Consider the following 21560-nt stretch of genomic DNA (forward strand, 5'->3'; position numbering starts at 1 on the left):
TATTCAAGCCTCTCTTGTTGTCAAAAACAAGAATTTGTGTAGACTTCCTAGGGGATGACTTTTTTCCTGGTTCTTTTTATTCCATTGGTCACTATTATCAGCAGGAGGATACAGGAATCTCTGTCTGATTCCTCTTAGAGCCCCTCCTTGTCTTTGACTTTACTTCCTACTCAGTTTCTTTCCTGAGTAAAAGTTCTTGTTGTTTTGGGGGGATTGTTGAGGGGATCAGGATGCTAAAATTTATCCTTTACACTACTGTTTATACTGGAAATTGTCACAGTAAAGTAGTTGGCAACTCCATTCACATGTTACTTTTCTTCACATTTGTTTTTTAAAAGTCAAAGGAACTTTGCAGGTCACGAGGTTACTCATCATTCTTTTTAAGATGTCTGTTGTTTAAATCTAAGATTGAATGAATGAATAATGCTGATCAAAGTATCTTGGAAATTGCTTAAGTGTAGTATTGTCCTAACCAGCGCTATAGCTCTGGCCAGCAGAATGATAGAATTTTAGAAGTGAAGAGGAATAGATTAGAAAAGAGGGTAAACTTGTTCAGATAGACATGTCACAACATTTAGCTTCTGAAGTGCATATTATTTTCCATTGTTTTTGTCCATAGTTAGCTGGAACATTTCTTTCAATTATTTCACAGTTATTTATTGGACACCTGTTATGTGCAATATATGGTGCTAGATAAAGCAACATGAACTGGTTTATTAAGTTTATTCAATAAGCTTTTACTGAGCACCTTTTTACATAAAACTGGAGTATAGAACAATTTATTGGCAGAAGTTAAAGGTATAAATGCCAAACTAGGATGAATTGAGAGTTATTTTTTTTTAAGATTTATACAGAAAGGATAATTTTAATAAGTGGCATCTGGAAGTGTACTTGTTCTTAACACTCTGGACACATATGCTCCTGATAATGCGTGGTTTATTCAGACAATGAATGCTGTATTTTCAGTGGGAGGAGATGTTATGCATCCTGATATTCCCAATAACTTTCTGAGACTGCTAGCAGAGGGTTAGTAAACTATTGCATTCTGCAAAGATTTTAAAATTAAATGTTTTTATTACAGAGTCCTTAGAGAATTTAGTGGAAATTAAAATGGTATATTAATTTCTTTGTAGGTTTTGATGATGAAACAGAAAATCAACAATTAAGGCTCTATGCAGTTCAGTCTTATTTCACTTTACTAGATGTGGAAAATGTGTTCTACCCACAGAGATTTCTTCAAGTTATGAGTTGGGTGAGCAAAGTACATTGAATCATAAATGTTTATAATATTATTTTTTTATAAAGTCAAATACTAATAATATATTTCTTCAGAAATCATTCAGTTCTACTCAGTTAACTCCTTCAGCTGTCAATTTTCTTTCCCAGTGGCTACCTTCTATCACTTAACTATTTACTTATCTATTCATTCTCTCTGCCATTTCACTTGACTAGTCTTTTAAATATGGGTATTTATTTAGATGCCTGTCTGTGTCTACAATGCATTTGTTGTGTTTTCTATGTGAATCTATTTTTGAATATGTGAATACTCATGTATCTGTGCTATGTTAGCTTTGTATTGCTGCATAATAATGTTACCACAAACTTAAAACAACATACATTTGTTATCTCACAGTTTCTGTGGGTTGGGAGTCCAGGCATGGGTTCTCTGCTTAAGGTCTTTCAGGGTTGCAGTCAATGTGTCACTTGGGGCTGCTGTTTCATCTGAAGCTTGATTAGTAAAGGATCTGCTTCCAAGCTCACATGTGGTTGTTGGCAGAAATCAGTTTCTTGCATCTGTAAGACTGAGGGTTTGAGGTTCAGACTGTTGACTGTTGGCTGCCCTTAGCTCCCAGAGCTGCCCTCAGTTTCTTGCCAGGTGGGCCTCCCAACATGGCTGCTTGCTTCATCAAAGCCAGCAAGGAGATCATCTCTGCAAAACAAGGTCACAGTTTTATGTTATATAAACCTACATAATCGTATACATCCTGTCACCTTTGTATATTCTTTCTTGTGCATATGAGTGAGCACTTCTTTAGGGGGAGATTTGGAGAAGTGCAGCTCTGGGTCATAGAATATTCACACTTTAATATTTTATGGTTTTGCCAAATGTTAGCATGTTAACCATAATTTTACCCAGACTTTTATTAAATAATTCTTTGAAAAAATGGCATAATAAATACCCCTATACTTTTCACCTAGATTCCCAGTTAATATTTTTAACCACCTTTGCTTTACTGTATCTATTGGGTTCCATAAGATCTTATGGAAAAACCCGAACAACCTTTTTGGCCAACTCAATACATCTGTATCTATAGCTAGGTCTACCTGTGTACAGTTTGTTTTGTTGAGCCGTTTAAAATTGAGTTGCAGACCTCATGACACTTACCCTATAAAAAATTCAGTGTGACTCTCTCAAGAGTGACGTTCTAGGTAACCATAAAACCATTATTGCACTAAGAAATGTGACCTTAATTCATTAATATCACCCAATATACGGTCCATATTCAGACTTATCCAGTTGTCCAAAAAATGTCTCTTATGACTATTTTTCTGCTCCTCCCAATCCCATATCAGGTTAAGATTCACAAATTGCATTTAGTTATATCTTTTAGCCTCTTTTATTTTACAGTGATGCTCAGTTTCTTTTTGTTTTCATGACATTGATTTTTTTGGATGAATACTGTTGACTCGCAGAATGTCCAGCATTCTGAATTGGACTATTTCTGGTTCAGTTAAACATTTTTAGCAAGAATACTACATTGTCAGTATGTATTTCTCACTGCATTGTGTCAGGATGCCTATAATGTCAGTTCCTCCAATTATTGGTGATAGTAAATTTCTTTGTTTGGTTAAGATGGTGACCTTTGTAAAGGGTCTCACCATTGTGAAGGTGCTGTTTCTCCTTACTAATTTAGAACTAATCTGTGAGGTGATTCTGTGAGACTTTGTGAACATCTGTTCTTCAACTATCTTTCATCAATGGTTTTAGCATTGATAATCCTTGCCTAAATTGATTGTTGTATTTGGTGGCCATTTGTATTTTCCTCCATGAACATGACATGTTCATATATTTAGAGTGTTTCTTTTTCTACAGCATACAAATCCTGTACCTGTTTTGTTAGATTTATACTTAGGTACAGATGGTCCCTGATTTAAGATGGTTAAGCTTATGATTTTTCAACTTTACAATGGTGCAAAGTGATACAAATTCAGGAGAAACTTCAAAATCTTTTTTTTTTTAATTGAAGTATAGCTGATTTACAATATTATATTAGTTTCAGGTGTACAGCATGGTGATTCATTATTTTTGCTGATTATATTCCGTTATTGATTATTACAAGATAATGGGTATAATTTCCTGTACTATACAGTATATCCTTGTTGCTTATCTATTTTATACATAGTAGTTTGTGTCTCTTAATCCCTTACCCCTAACTTGCCCCTCCCTGCTTCCCTCTCTCCACTGGTAACCACTAGTTTGTTTTCTTCTTCTTTTCATTTTATTTTATTTTATTGAAGTATAGTTGATTTACAGCATGTGTTAGTTTCTGGTGTACAGCAAAGTGATTCAATTATACATATATGTACATACTCTTTTTCATGTTCTTTTCCATTATGGTGTAGTACAGGATTTTGAATATAGTTCCTTGTGCTATACAGTAGGACATTGTTGTTTATCTATTTTATATATAGTAGTTTGTATCTGCTAATCCCAAATTCCTAATTTATCCCTCCCCCAACCCCTTTCTCCTTTGGTAACCATAAGTTTGTTTTCTATGTCTGTGAGTCTGTTTCTGTTTTGTAGATAAGTTCATTTGTGTCATATTTTAGATTCCACATATAAGTGATATCATATGGTGTTTGTCTTTCTCTTTGACTTACTTCACTTAGTATGATAATCTCTAGGTCCACCCATGTTGCTGCAAATGACATTATTTCATTCTTTTTTACGGGTGAGTAGTATTCTATTGTGTATATATACCACATCTTCTTTATCCATTCAGTATGTTGATGGGCATTTTAGGTTGTTTCTTTGTCTTGGCTGTTGTAAATAATGCTGCTATGATCACTAGAGGCATGTATCTTTTCAAATTATAGTTTTCTCCAGGTATATGCTCAGGAGTGAGATTGCTGGATCATATGGCAACTCTATTTTTAATTTTTTTAAGAAACCTCTGTACTGTCTTCCATAGTGGCTACACCAATTTAAATTCCCACCAACTATATAGGAAGGTTCTCTTGTCTCCACACCCTCTCCAGCGTTTGTTATTTGTAGACTTTTTGATCATAGTCATTCTCACAGGTGTGAGGTGGTATCTCATTGTGGTTTTGATTTGCCTTTCTCTAATAATTAGTAATGTTGAGCATCTTTTCATGTGCCTGTTAGCCATCTGTACGTCTTCTTTGGAAAAATGTCTGTTCATGTCTTCTGCCCGTTTTTTCATTGGGCTGTTTGTTCTTTTGATATTGAGTCGTATGAGCTGTTTGTATATTTTGGAAATTAAATCCTTGTTAGTTGCATTATTTGCAAATATCTTCTCGGATTATGAGGGTTATCTTTTCATTTTGTTGATGGTTTCCTTTACTGTGCAAAAAGCTTTTAAGTTTAGTTGCATCCTATTTGTTTATTTTTGCCTTAGGAGACAGATGCAAGAAAATATTGCTACAATTTATGTCAAAGAGTGTTCTTTTCTAGGAGGTGTATGTCTCAGGTCTTACATTTAGGTTGTTAATCCATTTTGAGTTTATTTTTGTATATGTTGTGAGGAAATGTTCTAATCTCATTGTTTTACATGTAGCTGTCCAGTTTTCCCAGCACCACTTATTGAAGAGACTGTTTTTTCTCTGTCCTATACTCTTGCTTCCTTTTTTTCACAGATTAGTGGACATTAGTGTATAGGTTTATTCCTGTATTTTGTTCTTATACTCTGCAATCTTGCTGAACTCACTTATTAATCTAGAATTGTTTTTCGTAGATTTCTTGAGACCATGTTAAGAATTTTTGCATCTCTGTGCATGAGGGATAGTGGTCTATAGTTTTCTTGTTTTTTTCTACTCTGTTTGGTTTTGGTATCAAGGTAATACTGGCTTCATAAAATGCTTGGGAGTGTTCTTTCCTCTTCTGTTTTCTGGAAAGATTGTGTGCAAGGGTGTTGTTTAGTTTTTAAGTGTTTTGAAAATTTCCTGTTATCTTTCCTGTTACTGATTTCTAGTTTGATTCCATTGTTGTCAGAGAAAGTACTCTATAATTTCAGTTCTTTTAAGTTTGTTGAGGTTTATTTTATGGCCTAAGATATGATCTGTCTTATATGTTCTGTGGGTGCTTGAAAAGAGTGGGTATTCTGCTTATTGTTGGGTGGTGTGTTCTATAGATGTGGATTAATTCTTTTGGTGATGGTGTTGAGATGGGGTGTAGATATCTCTAACTATGTGGCCTCCACTGGGCCTGAGTCTCTGCTAGGCTTCCGCTGACACCACTCCAGCAGAGAGGGGGAGGGCTACCTCTTTAAACTTGGGTGGAGGTGAAGTATAGGCTTCCTATGTAGTCTTCACAGACACTGCAGAAGAGTGGGCCTTTCTACAGCTTGGTGGGGATGAAGTTCCTGGTTTTCACTCAGTCTCTCTGTTACCACCCTTGCTGGGGAGTTGGGATGCTTTTTACAACCTGGTAGGTGTTGAAGTCTTGACTCTCCACTCCACCTTTGCTGGTATGGGTGGGGCTACAGTTTTTTCTATTTGGTGCTTGGCTGGAGTAGAGGGATTATTATCTGAAAGTTTTCTGTCTTCCTGGCCCTTTGGCTAGAAGGCAGGCTTTTCTTGGGGCTTTTTTGTCCTTCTCCCACTGGCATTTCTAGGTTGCTGGCTCTCAAGTACCCAGTCTGAGGTATATGAGGCAACAGATAACCCACTGTATTGTTCCTTAGGTCCCAAGGTTCTTAGTGATCTGCCTTTTTTTCTCTACCTTTCAGTCTTTGTATATGTGTTTTATGTATAACATCAAGGGTTTTTAGGTGTACTTAGCAGGAAGAATAGGGGAAAAATTCACCTACTCTATCTTCCCAGAAGCTTAAGTCCATTGATTTTTTTTTAATTAATTAATTTAATTAATTTATTTTTGGCTGCATTGGGTCTTCGTTGCTGCGCGCGGGCTTTCTCTAGTTGCAGTGAGCGGGAGCTACTCTTTTTTTTTTTAACATCTTTATTGGAGTATAATTGTTTACAATGATGTGTTAGTTTCTGCTTTATAACAAAGTGAATCAGCTATACATATACATATATCCCCATATCTCCTCCCTCTTGCGTCTCCCTCCCACCCTCCCTATCCCACCCCTCTAGGTGGTCACAAAGCACCGAGCTGATCTCCCTGTGCTATGTGGCTGCTTCCCACTAGCTATCTGTTTTACATTTGGTAGTGTATATATGTCCATGCCACTCTCTCACTTCGTCCCAGCTTACCCTTCCCCCTCCCCGTGTCCTCAAGTCCATTCTCTACATCTGGCAGGCTGATTCTTAACCACTGTGCAGCCAGGGAAGCTCAAGTCCATTGATTTTTGAACTGGGATTTAGGTTACCTGTTCTTCTAGAGCTTCCTTCCATCTTTTATTAAACCAGTCAAAAAGTTATCTTACTATTTAAGGATTGAATTTATGTAGTCCTATTTCTTTTTTTTTCCTCTTCTTGTTACTAGCCATAAATCTTCCCTTGCCTATCACCTCACCTCACTGTTTTTTCTTGCTGGTCCCAGTATTATACATGAATATACTTCATAAATACTACTTAGGAAAGATCTCACACTCCATGAATTATCAGTTTATTAACGACCCTTAGACCAATAGGATTATATATCACCTGAATAAATTAGATGTAGGAAAGAGTATGTGTAAAATAGATCAGTGTTCGTCAGAGTCTCTTCTGTGGATCATCTACATCAGAATCAGCTGATGCTTTTTCAGAATGTGTATTGTAGATCCCCACCACAGACATACTAAATCAGATTTTCTGGGCTGAGAGTATAGAAATGTGTATTTTTATGAAACACCTCAGGTGGCTCTTATGCATACTAGTATGTGAGAACCACTTGTTTAAATGCTTATTGGAAAAAATAGTAACAGAATGTGAAAGTGCTTTTAAAAACCAACATCCAAACCTGGAAGTTCAGAAGAAAGCTAACTTGTAATGGTATGCTACTTTATATATTGTTAACGATAAAGACGTGGAAAACCTTTTTGTATTCACTTCCAATTCTTGGTGTAATTTTGAACCTAAAATATACAATTGTATCTTTAATAATTTCTTCACCGTGAGAATATGTTTAGTATAAGTTAAATTCACTCCGGCAGTAGGCACTTTGTTTAGATTTCTGAGTATAGTTGTTATATAACTTGATATTTACATATATACATTTCTTTGTTTTAGGTTTTAGGGGAGTATTCCTACCTCTTAGGTAAGGAAGCGCCAGAGGAAGTTATAACCAAGCTCTACAAGTTACTTACGAGTGACTCCATTTCTTCAGAAACAAAAGCCTGGATAATTGCTGCTGTGACCAAGTTGACACCCCAAGCACACTCTTCTAATATAGTTGAGAGATTAATCCAGGAATTTACCACATCTTTGGATACTTGTTTGAGACAACATGCATTTGAATTAAAACATTTGCATGAGAATGTGAAATTTATGAAGGGCTTGCTTCCAGTTGATAAGAGTTGTGAAGACATGGTGGTAAGATATCTGCATTCCATCTTTTACAAAATTGCATTGTCTTTAAACAGAATAATTCTTGCATTTGTGATATATCTGGAATATGCCAAAATGTCATTTCTGTAGCACTTTAGATGAAGGTTGGCATTTTTCTCACATTAGTGTGAGAGGGCATTTGAGAGCTTCTACTCAGTAGTGATCCTAAATAGTCAGGAAGACTAATCTGTTCTGGAGAACTGCAGTGAAGGGGTTTATAGTCTATGACAGTCTCTTTTAACATATAATAATTTGAGAACTTAAAAATTTTATCTCCTTTGAACTTCTCTAATATGTCATTTTATTATTGCTCTCTTTTCTTTGACAATGTAAGAAAAAAACAGTTCTCCATTTTATTTTGTCCATCTACTATCTAAATTTTTACTACTTTGGAACCTGATCACCCGCCTTTTCTTCTCCCACCTACTTTCAGCCAGTGCTGCTTTTAATCCAAAGCACTTAGTTACTGCTCACCTCTGAGTTCTCTCTCAGATTGGTGTAAATCTGAAAACTTCCAAAAGGAAGTCAGATTTGTTCAAATTTTTATATTAGATGTCATATAGTTGAAGAAGAGGGGAGGATGGGCAATATTCCCACTAATTATGACTCAGATGTTCATGGCTTGTATTTATTTTGAACCTTTGTTCATTAATTTTTTTCATTAGCTCCTCATGGGCAGAGGCCTTGGTTTAACATTTGTTGGCATTCCAGAGACTATATGAATAAATATGCTATACATAGTATTAAACTAGTTAGTTACTCTACTTCCCTTTCTTCCAATAAAAGATAATGATGATGACATGGCTTCATCTCTTAAGAATCTTATCGAGGGACTTCCCTGTCGGTCCAGTGGTTAGGACTTTGCCTTCTAATGCAGGGGATGTGGGTTCAATCCCTGGTTGGGGAGCTAAGATCCCACATGTCTTGTGGCCAAAAAACTATAACATGAAACAGAAGCAATATTGTAACAAATTCAATAAAGACTTTAAAAGTGGTCCACATGGAAAAAAAAACTTAAAAAAAAAAACTTATCAAAACTAAACTTTGCCAAATGCACAGTGTGACATGCCACTTAAATTTTTTGAGAATTACCTGCTGTTCTAAATTATCTGAGCTGTTTGTATACACTTGGCTAAATTAGGAGAGGCAAATCTGTGGTTTCTGAGGTCGTTACTGCTATATCCTCTTGTGTATCTCATTTTTATTTCTCCCCTCACTTTTTCTTTTCTCCTTTTCCCCTTACTCTTTCTTCATCTCTTTATTTCTTTTCATTTAAGCATTCTCTTGTACCTTTCTATTCTTGTACTTTATTGAAATTAAGTAATTTTCCACAGGTTTGTAACAAAGCATTTTTAGGTAGAAAGGAATAGGATAGTTAAATCAAAGGCACTGTGAGAGGCTGGATAATGGGCCTCCCCAAGATAATCACATCTTAATCCCTGGAACCTGTGCGTATGTTACTTTATGGTAAAAGGGACTTCGTAGGTTTGATTAAGTTAAGGATTTTGTAATGGGAAGATTATCTTGGATTATCTGAGTAGGCATGATATAATCACAAGGGTCCTTATAAAAGTGAGGCAAGAGGTCAGAGAGGAAAAGGCCAAATAACAGTAGAAGCAGAGATTGGAGTGATATAGCCACAAGCCGAGGAATGCCGGCAGCCTCTAGGAGCTGGAAGAGACAAGAAACCTATTCTCCGCTGGAGCCTCCAGAAGGAACTAGCCTTTGCTGGGGGCTTTGTTTTTAGCCCCCAGCAGCAGGAAACTAATGTAGACACTATAGTTCATAGTGTATGTGTCTTCTCCTCTGGTAGATTACAAGTCTCATGAGGCAGGACTTGTGTCTTCCTTTGTCTCAGTTATAGCATCTAACATGATGCCTTAACATTTTGGATGCTCAAAAATGTATTCTGCAGTGCAGTGAAATGAATACCAAGTGCACATGACTTATATTGTTAGATTCTTAGCTGAGTGTTTTGATTATAGATGTTTCAGAAAGAGAGTTGAGTAGCAATTCTAGGGTTGAAGTTCTGTTTTTCACTTAAAAATTATTTTTAGGAAATATGGGCTGAAATCACTTCTGTGAATGTACAGTCTACTGTTTAGGGTAAGTTTTTTTAATTCCTAATTTTTGCTTTACTTTAATATAGGTAGATGCTTCCTTATCTTTTCTGGATGGTTTTGTGGCTGAAGAACTAAGTCAGGGGGCAGCACCTTACAAACCTCACCACCAACGGCAGGAGGAAAAGCTTTCTCAGGAAAAAGGTAATTTTTCATGGGTTTATAATAAGCTAGATTGTAGGGATATCACTTTTTAATGCAATTGATATTATAGTCATGTAAGTAAATAACTGAGGAGATTCATTATCTCTCATTAAGTCTGCTTGTGACTTGTTCACCCTGACCTTGTTTGGGGTAAACAGGAAAAAAAAGTTAGCCTAGAGGTGTTCCCAAAGCCATAGGTTTCATGTACATAAGTGCCTAAGATATGGCAGCCATCCTGGAATTTTAAAAGAACTTGAAGGTGGAATTATCATGTTGGTCACTGTGTAAAGGGCTGACAGATATCAGCGTGAGCATATCTGCAGAAGAGTTTCAGAAGAAAACTCTGCTTTCTATGAACTAGTGAGTTTCATTTTATTCTGAACAATCTTGTATAGCTTAAGTGTGTTAAAATGCTTCCTCCAATGAAATATCTGATCAGTGAATTTAGGAACAGCTTAGAAAGAAAAGAATAACTTTACATTTAAAAAATGTAGGCTGTCAGGGAAAGACTTCTGTCATTATTTTAGTAAAGAGGAGATCACTGAGATATTTGATGGTGGATGGGAGATATATATATATATGAACAAAGGGAGACCATTAAATATTATCTATACAGGAATTCAGAATGTTAATACTGAAAAGTTCAATGCCGAAAGGTCTTTTTTTTTCTCCTATTCATTATTTAATGATTTTGTAGAGTACTTATTATTTTTTAGGTTCTGCGCTAGGCATATGAGTACAACTAAATGGTTGATCCTACAATGAAACCAAAAAGTATAAACACTATTAATAGGCTTGATGTTATTTTTTCGTGGAAGTATTTGCTCTTTTAAGATTTTTGACATTATTTAGCACAATGATACCTAAAGGCCTAGAAAATACAATTTTCTTTCAAAGGGTAATCAGTTTCCTTCCCATTTAACTCCTCATGTATTGATAGAATATGTGGGGGGAAATAAAGTTTTGAATTACAGTTGCCCAACCTCTGACTATAGTGCATATAGAGGCCTATGACATCCAAGGCATGGAGTGAAAATCTGGAGTTCCAGAGTGGGAGACATGGTCCAGTTGTCATATTTCCTTATTTTCAAATGTCTGGGGGCCATCAGTTGCTCTTTTTTTTTTTTTTCCTTTTTTTTTTGGCTGTGCTGTGTAGCATGCGGGATCTTAGTTCCCCGACCAGGGATGTCCCTGCAGTGAAAGCACAGAGCCCTAACCATTGGACCACCAGGGAATTCCCCATCAGTTGCTCTTATTACTGCAATTCAAGGCTAGGGTAGGCAAGAGGGGGTAGGACAAGGAGCCTAATTTCTGGCACTGCCTTTCTTCTTTCTTAAAGTAAGTTAAGTGGCTGATGCAAATATAATAGCCCTGAAACTCCCCAAGCTAGTATATTCATTTGCCAAGTACATTTTTGATCATGGAATCATCATTATAAATGGGGTTAAACTGTCAAATTAAGCTCTTCCCCTCTCCTCCCAAACCTATTTTTCAAAAGTTCTCTAAAGTAAAATTGAAATTTCATGAGCCTAAACTGTCTTTTATATCATGGAAAAGGAAATCAGTTACAAGACAGGACATAGCAAGTGCTTATGCTATATACTTGAAGAATAAGTTATAAAATCATGTATCTTATAATTGTGGCTATGACAGAAAGTAAAGAGTGGGGGAAAAATAGGTATTTTCTGCCCAACAAGTTGTTAATTCTAGAATCCTTCAATTGGCAATCGGTTCTGATACTGATATTGTTTGAGATTTTTATAAATCATTTGAAGAGTAGTAGTCAAATGTCACTTTTATGAAGGATACGGTACTTAGCTCTCTTGGGTAGAAAAATGCCAAGTTCATAACAATAAACTTAAGGAAAATATTGTAAGATAATGAGAATTAGCAAACATAGGTGGGACAGTGGGGAACAAACTTTTATTACCAGTTCCTACCAAAGAAAAGCATTGAGGAATCAGTGTGGATTATTCTGTTAAAACGTTATTTGAATATGTTGTAGCCCCAATGTTAGATAAAACCAGAGATAATAAGGGGAAGTAGCAGGATAATCTCCTGTCTACAGAACTATGGATTTTTGAAAACCACATCAAGTTTAGACTGTTAGTCTCTCAAAAAATAAAATTAATAACAGCTGGGGATGGTCAGAGAGGTATAGCGAAATGATCAAGGTATAAAAGAACTGCAGAGAACTTCAAGATGGAGGAGGAGTAAGACATGGAGATCACCTTCCTCCCCACAAATACATCAGAAATACATCTACACGTGGAACAGCTCCTACAGAACACCTACTGAACGCTGGCAGAAGTCCTCAGACTTCCCAAAAGATATATATATTTTTTTCCTTTTTCTCTTTTTGTGAGTATGTATGTGTATGCTTCTTTGTGTGATTTTGTCTGTATAGCTTTGCTTTTACCATTTGTCCTAGGGTTCTGTCTGTCGTTTTTTTTAGTATAGTTTTTAGCGCTTGTTACCATTGGTGGATTTGTGTTTTGGTTTGGTTGCTCTCTTCTTTCTTTCTTTCTGTCTTTTCTTTTTTTTTTATTTTTAATTTTTAAAAAATTTTTAATAATTTTTTTTTAGTTTTTATTTTAATAACTTTATTTTATTTTATTATTGTTATTTGTTTCTTTCTTTCTCTTTTTCTCCCTTTTCTTCTGAGCCATGTGGCTGATAGGGTCTTGACGCTCCAGCTGGGTATCAGGCCTGTGCCTCTGAGGTAGAAGAGCCAAGTTGAGGACATTGGTCCACCAGAGACCTCCCAGCTCCATGTAATATCAAATGGTGAAAGCTCTGCCAGAGATCTCCATCTCAACGCTAAGACCCAGCTCCACTCAACAACCAGCAAGCTACAGTGCTGGACACCCTATGCCAAACAACTAGCAAGACAGGAACACAATTAGCAGAGAGGCTGCCCAAAATCATAATAAGGTCACACACATCCCAAAACACACCACCGAATGCGGTCCTGCCCACCAGAAAGACAAGATCCAGCCTCATCCACCAGAACACAGGCACCAGTCCCCTCCACCAGGAAGCCTACACAACCCACTGAACCACCCTTAGCCACTGGGGGCAGACATCAAAAACAATGGGAACTATGAACCTGCAGCCTGCGAAAAGGAGACCCCAAACATAGTAAGTTAGGCAAAATGAGAAGAAAGAAACACACAGCAGATGAAGGAGCAAGGTAAAAACCCACCAGACCAAACAAATGAAGAGGAAATAGGCAGTCTACCTGAAAAACAATTCAGAATAATGATAGTAAAGATGATCCAAAATCTTGGAAATAGAATGGAGAAAATGCAAGAAACTTTTAACAAGGACCTAGAAGAACTAAAGAGCAAACAAGCAATGATGAACAACACAATAAATGAAATTAAAAATTCCCTAGAAGGAATCAATAGCAGAAAAACTGAGGCAGAATAATGGGTAAGTGACCTGGAAGATAAAATAGTGGAAATAACTACCACAGAGCAGAATAAAGAAAAAAGAATGAAAAGAAATGAGGACAGACTCAGAGACCTCTGGGACAACATAAAACACACCAACATTCAAAATTATAGGGGTCCCAGAAGAAGAAGAGAAAAAGAAAGGGACTGAGAAATATTTGAAGAGAGTATAGTTGAAAACTTCCCTAATATGGGAAAGGAAATAGTTAATCAAGTCCAGGAAGCACAGAGAGTCCCATACAGGATAAATCCAAGGAGAAACATGCCAAGACATATATTAATCAAACTATCAAAAATTAAATACAAAGAAAAACTATTAAAAGCAGCAAGGGAAAAACAACAAATAAGATACAATGGAATCCCCATAAGGTTGACAGCTGATCTTTCAGCAGAAACTCTGCAAGCCAGAAGGGAGTGGCAGGACATATTAAAGTGATGAAAGGGAAAAACTTACAACCAAGATTACTCTACCCAGCAAGGATCTCATTCAGATTCGACAGAGAAATTAAAACCTTTACAGACAAGCAAAAGCTAAGAGAATTCAGCACCACCAAACCAGCTTTACAACAAATGCCAAAGGAACTTCTCTAGGCAGGAAACACAAGATAAGGAAAAGACCTACAATAACAAACACAAAACAATGAAGAAAATGATAATAGGAACATACATATCGATAACTACCTTAAATGTAAATGGATTAAATGCTCCAACCAAAAGACATAGACTGGCTGAATGGATACAGAAACAAGACCCATATATATGCTGTCTACAAGAGACCCACTTCAGACCTAGGGGCACATACAGACTGAAAGTGAGGGGATGGAAAAAAGATATTTCATGCAAATGGAAATCAAAAGAAAGCTGGAGTAGCAATTCTCATATCAGACAAAATAGACTCTAAAGTAAAGACTATTACAAGAGACAGAGAAGGACACTACATAATGATCAAGGGATCAACCCAAGAAGAAGATATAACAATTGTAAATATTTATGCACCCAACATAGGAACACCTCAATACATAAGGCAAATACTAACAACCCTAAAAGGGGAAATCGACAGTAACACAATCATAGTAGGGGACTTTAACACCCCACTTTCACCAATGGACAGATCATCCAAAATGAAAATAAATAAGGAAACACAAGCTTTAAATGATACATTAAACAGGATGGACGTAATTGATATTTATAGGACATTCCACCCAAAAACAACAGAATACCCATTTTTCTCAAGTGCTCATGGAACATTCTCCAGGATAGATCATATCTTGGGTCACAAATCAAGCCTTGGTAAATTTAAGAAAATTGAAATCGTATCAAGTATCTTTTCCGACCACAACACTATGAGACTAGATATCAATTACAGGAAAAGATCTGTAAAAAATACAAACACATGGAGGCTAAACAATACACTACTTAATAATGAAGTGATCACTGAAGAAATCAAAGGGGAAGTCAAAAAATACCTAGAAACAAATGACGATGGAGATATGACGACCCAAAACCTTTGGGATGCAGCAAAAGCAGTTGTAAGAGGGAAGTTTATAGCAATACAAGCCTACCTCAGGAAACAGGAAACATCTCAAATAAACAACCTAACCTTGCACCTAAAGCAATTAGAGAAAGAAGAACAAAAAAACCCCAAAGCTAGCAGAAGGAAAGAAATCATAAAGATCAGATCAGAAATAAATGGAAAAAGAAGTGAAGGAAACAATAGCAAAGATCAATAAAACTAAAAGCTGGTTCTTTGAGAAGATAAACAAAATTGATAAACCATTAGCCAGACTTATCAAGAAAAAAAGGGAGAAGACTCAAATCAATAGAATTAGAAATGAAAAAGGAGAAGTAACAACTGACACTGCAGAAGTACAAATGACCATGAGAGATTACTACAAGCAACTATATGCCAATAAAATGGACAACCTGGAAGAAATGGACAAATTCTTGGAAATGCACAACCTGCCGAGACTGAACCAGGAAGAAATAGAAAATATGAACAGACCAGTCACAAGCACTGAAATTGAAACTGTGATTAAAAATCTTCCAAGAAACAAAAGCCCAGGACCAGATGGCTTCACAGGTGAACTCTGTCAAACAATTAGAGAATAGCTAACACCTATCCTTCTCAAACTCTTCCAAAATATTGCAGAGGGAGGAACACTCCCCAACTCATTCTACAAGGCCACCATCACCCTGATACCAAAACCAGACAAAGATGTCACAAAGAAAGAAAACTATAGGCCAGTATCACTGGTGAACATAGATGCAAAAATTCTCAACAAAATACTAGCAAACAGAATCCAACAGCACATTAAAAGGATCATACACCATGATCAAGTGGGGTTTATTCCAGGAATGCAAGGATTCTTCAATATCTGCAAATCAATCAACGTGATACACCATATTAACAAATTGAAGGAGAAAAACCATATGGTCATCTCAATAGATGCAGAGAAAGCTTTCGACAAATTCAACACCCATTTATGATAAAAGCCCTGCAGAAAGTAGGCATAGAGGGAACTTTCCTCAACATAATAAAGGCCATATATGACAAACCCACAGCCAACATCGTCCTCAGTGGTGAAAAACTGAAACCATTTCCGCTAAGATCAGGAACAAGACAAGGTTGCCCACTCTCACCACTATTCAACATAGTTTTGGAAGTTTTAGCCACAGCAATCAGAGAAGAAAAAGAAATAAAAGGAATCCAAATTGGAAGAGAAGAAGTAAAACTGTCACTGTTTGCAGATGACATGATACTATACATAGAGAATCCTAAAGATGCTACCAGAAAACTCCTAGAGCTAATCAATGAATTTGGTAAAGTAGCAGGATACAAAATTAATGCACAGAAATCCCTTGCATTCCTATATACTAATGATGAAAAATCTGAAAGTGAAATTAAGAAAACACTCCCATTTACCATTGCAACAAAAAGAATAAAATATCTAGGAATAAACCTACCTAAGGAGACAAAAGACCTGTATGCAGAAAATTATAAGACACTGATGAAGGAACTTAAAGATGATACAAATAGTTGGAGAGATATACCATGTTCTTGGATTGGAAGAATCAACATTGTGAAAATGACTACTACCCAAAGCAATCTACAGATTCAATGCAATCCCTATCAAACTACCACTGGCATTTTTCACAGAAGTAGAACAAAAAATTTCACAATTTGTATGGAAACACAAAAGACTCCGAATAGCCAAAGCAATCTTGAGAACGAAAAATGGAGCTGGAGGAATCAGGCTCCCTGACTTCAGACTATACTACAAAGCTACAGTAATCAAGACAGTATGGTACTGGCACAAAAACAGAAACATAGATCAATGGAACAGGATAGAAAGCCCAGAGATAAACCCACGCACACATGGTCACCTTATCTTTGATAAAGGAGGCAAGCATATACAGTGGAGAAAAGACAGCCTCTTCAATAAGTGGTGCTGGGAAAACTGGACAGGTACATGTAAAAGTATGAAATTAGAACACTCCCTAACACCATACACAAAAATAAACTCAAAATGGATTGAAGACCTAAATGTAAGGCCAGACACTATCAAACTCTTAGAGGAAAACATAGGCAGAACACTGTATGACATAAATCACAGCAAGATCCTTTTTGACCCATCTCCTAGAGAAATGGAAATAAAAACAAAAATAAACAAATGGGACCTAATGAAACTTAAAAGCTTTTGCACAGCAAAGGAAACCATAAACAAGACCAAAAGACAACCCTCAGAATGGGAGAAAATATTTGCCAATGAAGCAACTGACAAAGAATTAATCTCCAGAATTTACAAGCAGCTCATGCACCTCAATAACAAAAAAACAAACAACCCAATCCAAAAATGGGCAGAAGACCTAAATAGACATTTCTCCAAAGAAGATATACAGATTGCCAACAAACACATGAAAGAATGCTCAACATCATTAATCATTAGAGAAATGCAAATCAAAACTACAATGAGATATCATCTCACACCGGTCAGAATGGCCATCATCAAAAAATCTAGAAACAGTAAATGCTGGAGAGGGTGTGGAGAAAAGGGAACCCTCTTGCACTGTTGGTGGGAATGTAAATTGATACAACCACTATGGAGAACAGTATGGAGGTTCCTTAAAAAACTAAAAATAGAATTACCATATGACCCAGCAATCCCACTTCGGGACATATACCCTGAGAAAACAATAATTCAAAAAGAGTCATGTATCACAATGTTCATTGCAGCTCTGTTTACAATAGCCAGGGCATGGAAGCAACCAAAGTGTCTGTTGACAGATGAATGGATGAAGAAGGTGTGGCACATATATACAATGGAGTATTACTGAGCCATAAAAAGAAATGAAATTGAGTTATTTGTAGTGAAGTGGATGGACCTAGAGTCTGTCATACAGAGTGCAGTAATTCAGAAAGAGAAAAACAAATACCATATGCTAACACATATATATGGAATCTTAAAAAAAAAAAAAGAAAAAATGGTTCTGAAGAACTTAGGGGGAGGACAGGAATAAAGACACAGACATAGAGGATGGACTTGAGGACACGAGGAGGGGGAAGGGTAAGCTGGGACGAAGTGAGAGAGTGGCATGGACATATATACACTACCAAATGTAAAATAGATAGCTAGTGGGAAGCATCTGCATAATACAGGGAGATCAGCTTGGTGCTTTGTGACCACCTAGATGGGTGGGATAGGGAGGATGGGAGGGAGATGCAAGATGGAGGGGATATGGGGATATACGTATATGTATAGCTGATTCACTTTGTTATAAAGTGGAAGCTAACACACCATTTTAAAGCAGTTATACTCCAATAAAGATGTTAAAAAAAATGAAATTAAAATAGAAAAAATAAATAAAATAAAAGAACTGCAATACAAGGTAAGATAAAGAAGGAGTGTGCATATAATCAAAGCCTCTAAAGTCACAAAGGATACAAACACGTTAAATATTGAATTACTCACTTATGCCCAGGATAGTTTATATTTTTATCTCTCATCTGGATTACTTTCAGTAACTCCTCTGACTCTCAAGGACTCTCTCTGCTTCCAGCTCATGCTTTCTCTTCTGTATGAATTGCCCTTTTTCCTCATTCTTCATCTGGTTAACTTCTACATATTCATTAAGTTGCAATTCAGCCATCTTCTTCCTTCTCCTCACTCTTTCTGCATACCATTAGTCTCTTCCTGCTTCCCAATTTGCACATGAGCTCTTGTTCATCTAGTTAACTATCTCCAATTTTGTCCCTTCTAGTCATTCCTCTCTGTAAGGATCTTGGCAAATTTTCACTTAAGAATGAAAATAATGTGGTTTGAACTTCTTTCTCTATGTTGAACCTTTCTCGGCCTTTCTTAGATGACAGTCTTTAATTTTTTTGTCTCAGGATTGGAATTTTATCTGACTATTCTCCAGGTATTGTCCTCTTCCATGTCTAGTCTTTTTTTCCTCTATTTTCAAACTCTTTAATTTTGAATTCTTTCTGCTCTTTGCTTAAACTTTTTATCTTTACTTGCTTTTTGCCTTAAACTCTTAAAACATTTCTTGAGCTCTTCACTGTTCCTGGAAGTGTCAGTGCAGAGGCTGGATGACTGACTGTCACAGATGCTATTTAAAAGAGGCCAATATGGGATAGAAGGTTAAACCAGATGATTGGAAAGCTTAAAATGAGAGGATATTCTATCTGAAAAGGACCTTAGATTTAGACAGGTGGTTTCCAAACATGATTTAGAATCAGACTCACATAGAGAGTTTTAAAAAAATGATACAGATTTTTGAGACCTACTCTTATACCTTCTGTAACTATATCTCTGAAAGCCTGGTTGTGTGTATAAAAAGATATGTGACAGATTCTGTGAAGTCAGCTTGTTCCTGGTTATCAAATCAGCACTTGGAAATTGCTGACCTAGTCCGAACCCTTCACTTTACAAAGAAATCAAGATCTAGTTCATAACCTAGTTAACACCCAACCTACATCAAGAACTGGTTCTCCTGATTATTAATTAGCCCATTTTTTTTTATAGTGAACAGTCATTCCTCTTTTATATCATTCATTTAGCTAACAAACAAGCTAATTTATTTAGTACTCTTTGGATTAGGTGCTGTTTCCTTTGAAGGAGACAGTGTAATATAATGGTTGAGAGTGCAGTTCTGGAACCAGAGTATCTGATTTCTCATTTGCCTCTTTCATTTCTTGTCTTTGTACTCTTCGGTGACTTCTTGGCAAGCTCTTTGCCACAGATTCCTCATTTGTAAAATAAGGATAATAATTACAGAAGTTCATATTTTATTTTCTAAGATACTTCTTATAATTTAAGAAGGTCCTTTGTATTATAATCCAGACAGTCCAAAGAGATAATGTGCCAGTTAGGATTAAGTTTAGCTAAATAGCATATTAGAAAACAGAGAAAGCAGGGCTTTATACAAGGCAGAGGGTTATTGCTCTTTCCCATTAAAGAAATCCGGAAGTAGGCAGCCTAGTATTGATGATGGTTTTTTATGAACATAAAAGAGGAAGGAAGAGAGGAAGTTTTTTCTTCCAGGAGGATTCCTCCCAGAAGTTGTACACAAAATGTGTACAAAGGAAAGGAAAGGAATCAACCTGGGTAAACGTTGTTTACCTTGTTTACTTGCTGGGTAAACCAAAGCAAAGGAATCTGAACCTGGGTAAACCTTGTTCTTTGTCAGTAAGGGGGATTTCACATTGAGGGCTCCATCAGTCCAGTTGGTACAGGAATGTGCCTAAGAGCATTTTGTTAAACAGAAACATGGTCAGCTCTTCATTCATAGTTCATTAAACATTTTTGCATGAGAGCAGCAACTTTGCAGTAGACCTGGTTTATCAGTTGTCTTTCCTAATTGAATTCTTTTTTAGCTTTTAAGGGTGGTAAAAAGATAAAAATGAAAGACTGTCTTTGATTAACTAATTGTATGAAGACTGTAGTAGAGATTTAATAAATCATAGCTGCTTTATTATTATTGCTATAAATGTTTGATTAGATCATTTCCAAAGTCCCTTCCAGTTTAAAAATTGTCACTGGATTCTAGTCTTCAATTATTTTATTTTTTGCTTTTTTTTCATAATTTTTGCTTTGTTTTAAATATGAACCTCTGTTGTTGTTTTAAAATTCTAGTTCTCAGTTTTGAACCATATGGACTCTCCTTTTCTTCATCTGGCTTCTCTGGACGACAGTCTCCTGCTGGCATTTCTCTTGGTTCAGATATATCTGGGAATAGTACAGATACCGGGCTAAAAGAGTAAGTTCCTTTCTTATTAAAATTGAGAACATGGGAGTGTTTAAATGTCTTTACATGTTGAAGGATTCCTGAAAGCTAAATTCTGCATGGGTTGTTGTTTCAGCTGTTTCTATTTATTGCTCTCAGGGTATTGATAGTGTATAGCCTGTCCTTGTACTTTAAGAGAGCTTGCTTACTTCCAAGACAGTATAGAATGTATACAAGCTTTACACATAGTAATGATGTGTGTGTTATTACTACATATCATGCATACACACACACATATATTTTTAAAGAAGTGTATCAGAACTCATATACCCAGGTGAGGTGACTGTTCATATCATTCTGCATTCTCATAATCTACTTCTTATAACCATCTCATTGGAAGATTGACGAATATATAGATGAACATAAAGATGATGACTTCACTTGACAAAGCTGTGTGCTTTGCTCAGAATGCTTTCAGTGCTTCTTTCCAGCCACCTTGAAAATTGGTGATACATTTGTCTGAATGTCTTAACATAGAGTCAAATCTTCATCCTTTTTAGGTAAATTTTGATTTTGGAAATATGAATAAATTACTAGAAATATGATTAAGTTTATAAAATGAGATAATGTATGTAAAGTGCCTCATACAACCCAGTACATAATAAATGATCGATAAATGGTAGCTACTAAAATTAATAATTGTCATTGCTATCATTATTGTTATTATCCAAAAGCTGAATTGACTACATAAAATTAGTAGTCAAGCTGGATAACTTTGGTCAGTATACCAGTGTGACATAAAGTAATGAAAATGGCTTTCTTGTTTGTGAAGGAGCTTCTTCTAAGAGTTCAAAAATGTTTTGAGTAATGACAACATTGT

At 36.2% G+C, this 21560-nt stretch overlaps 1 protein-coding gene across 14 annotated transcripts in view; it reads left to right on the forward strand.

Annotated features, from left to right (window-relative positions):
• The window catches only part of AP4E1 (adaptor related protein complex 4 subunit epsilon 1), a 151374-nt gene that overhangs the window by 29669 nt on the left and 100145 nt on the right, over positions 1 to 21560 (forward strand). For 13 of the 14 annotated variants that reach the window (XM_082387901.1, XM_082387907.1, XM_082387906.1 and 10 more), the window contains 5 exons: positions 914 to 1026; positions 1134 to 1252; positions 7417 to 7719; positions 9884 to 9998; positions 20590 to 20713. In XM_082387901.1, the coding sequence (XP_082244027.1) occupies positions 914 to 1026; positions 1134 to 1252; positions 7417 to 7719; positions 9884 to 9998; positions 20590 to 20713 (774 nt within the window). The remainder of the gene's footprint in view (positions 1 to 913; positions 1027 to 1133; positions 1253 to 7416; positions 7720 to 9883; positions 9999 to 20589; positions 20714 to 21560) is intronic. The other variant, XM_082387896.1, reaches the window with a different exon arrangement.

Source organism: Balaenoptera borealis, assembly GCF_965194805.1.
Source record: "Balaenoptera borealis genome assembly, chromosome: 3".
NCBI lineage: Eukaryota > Metazoa > Chordata > Mammalia > Artiodactyla > Balaenopteridae > Balaenoptera > Balaenoptera borealis.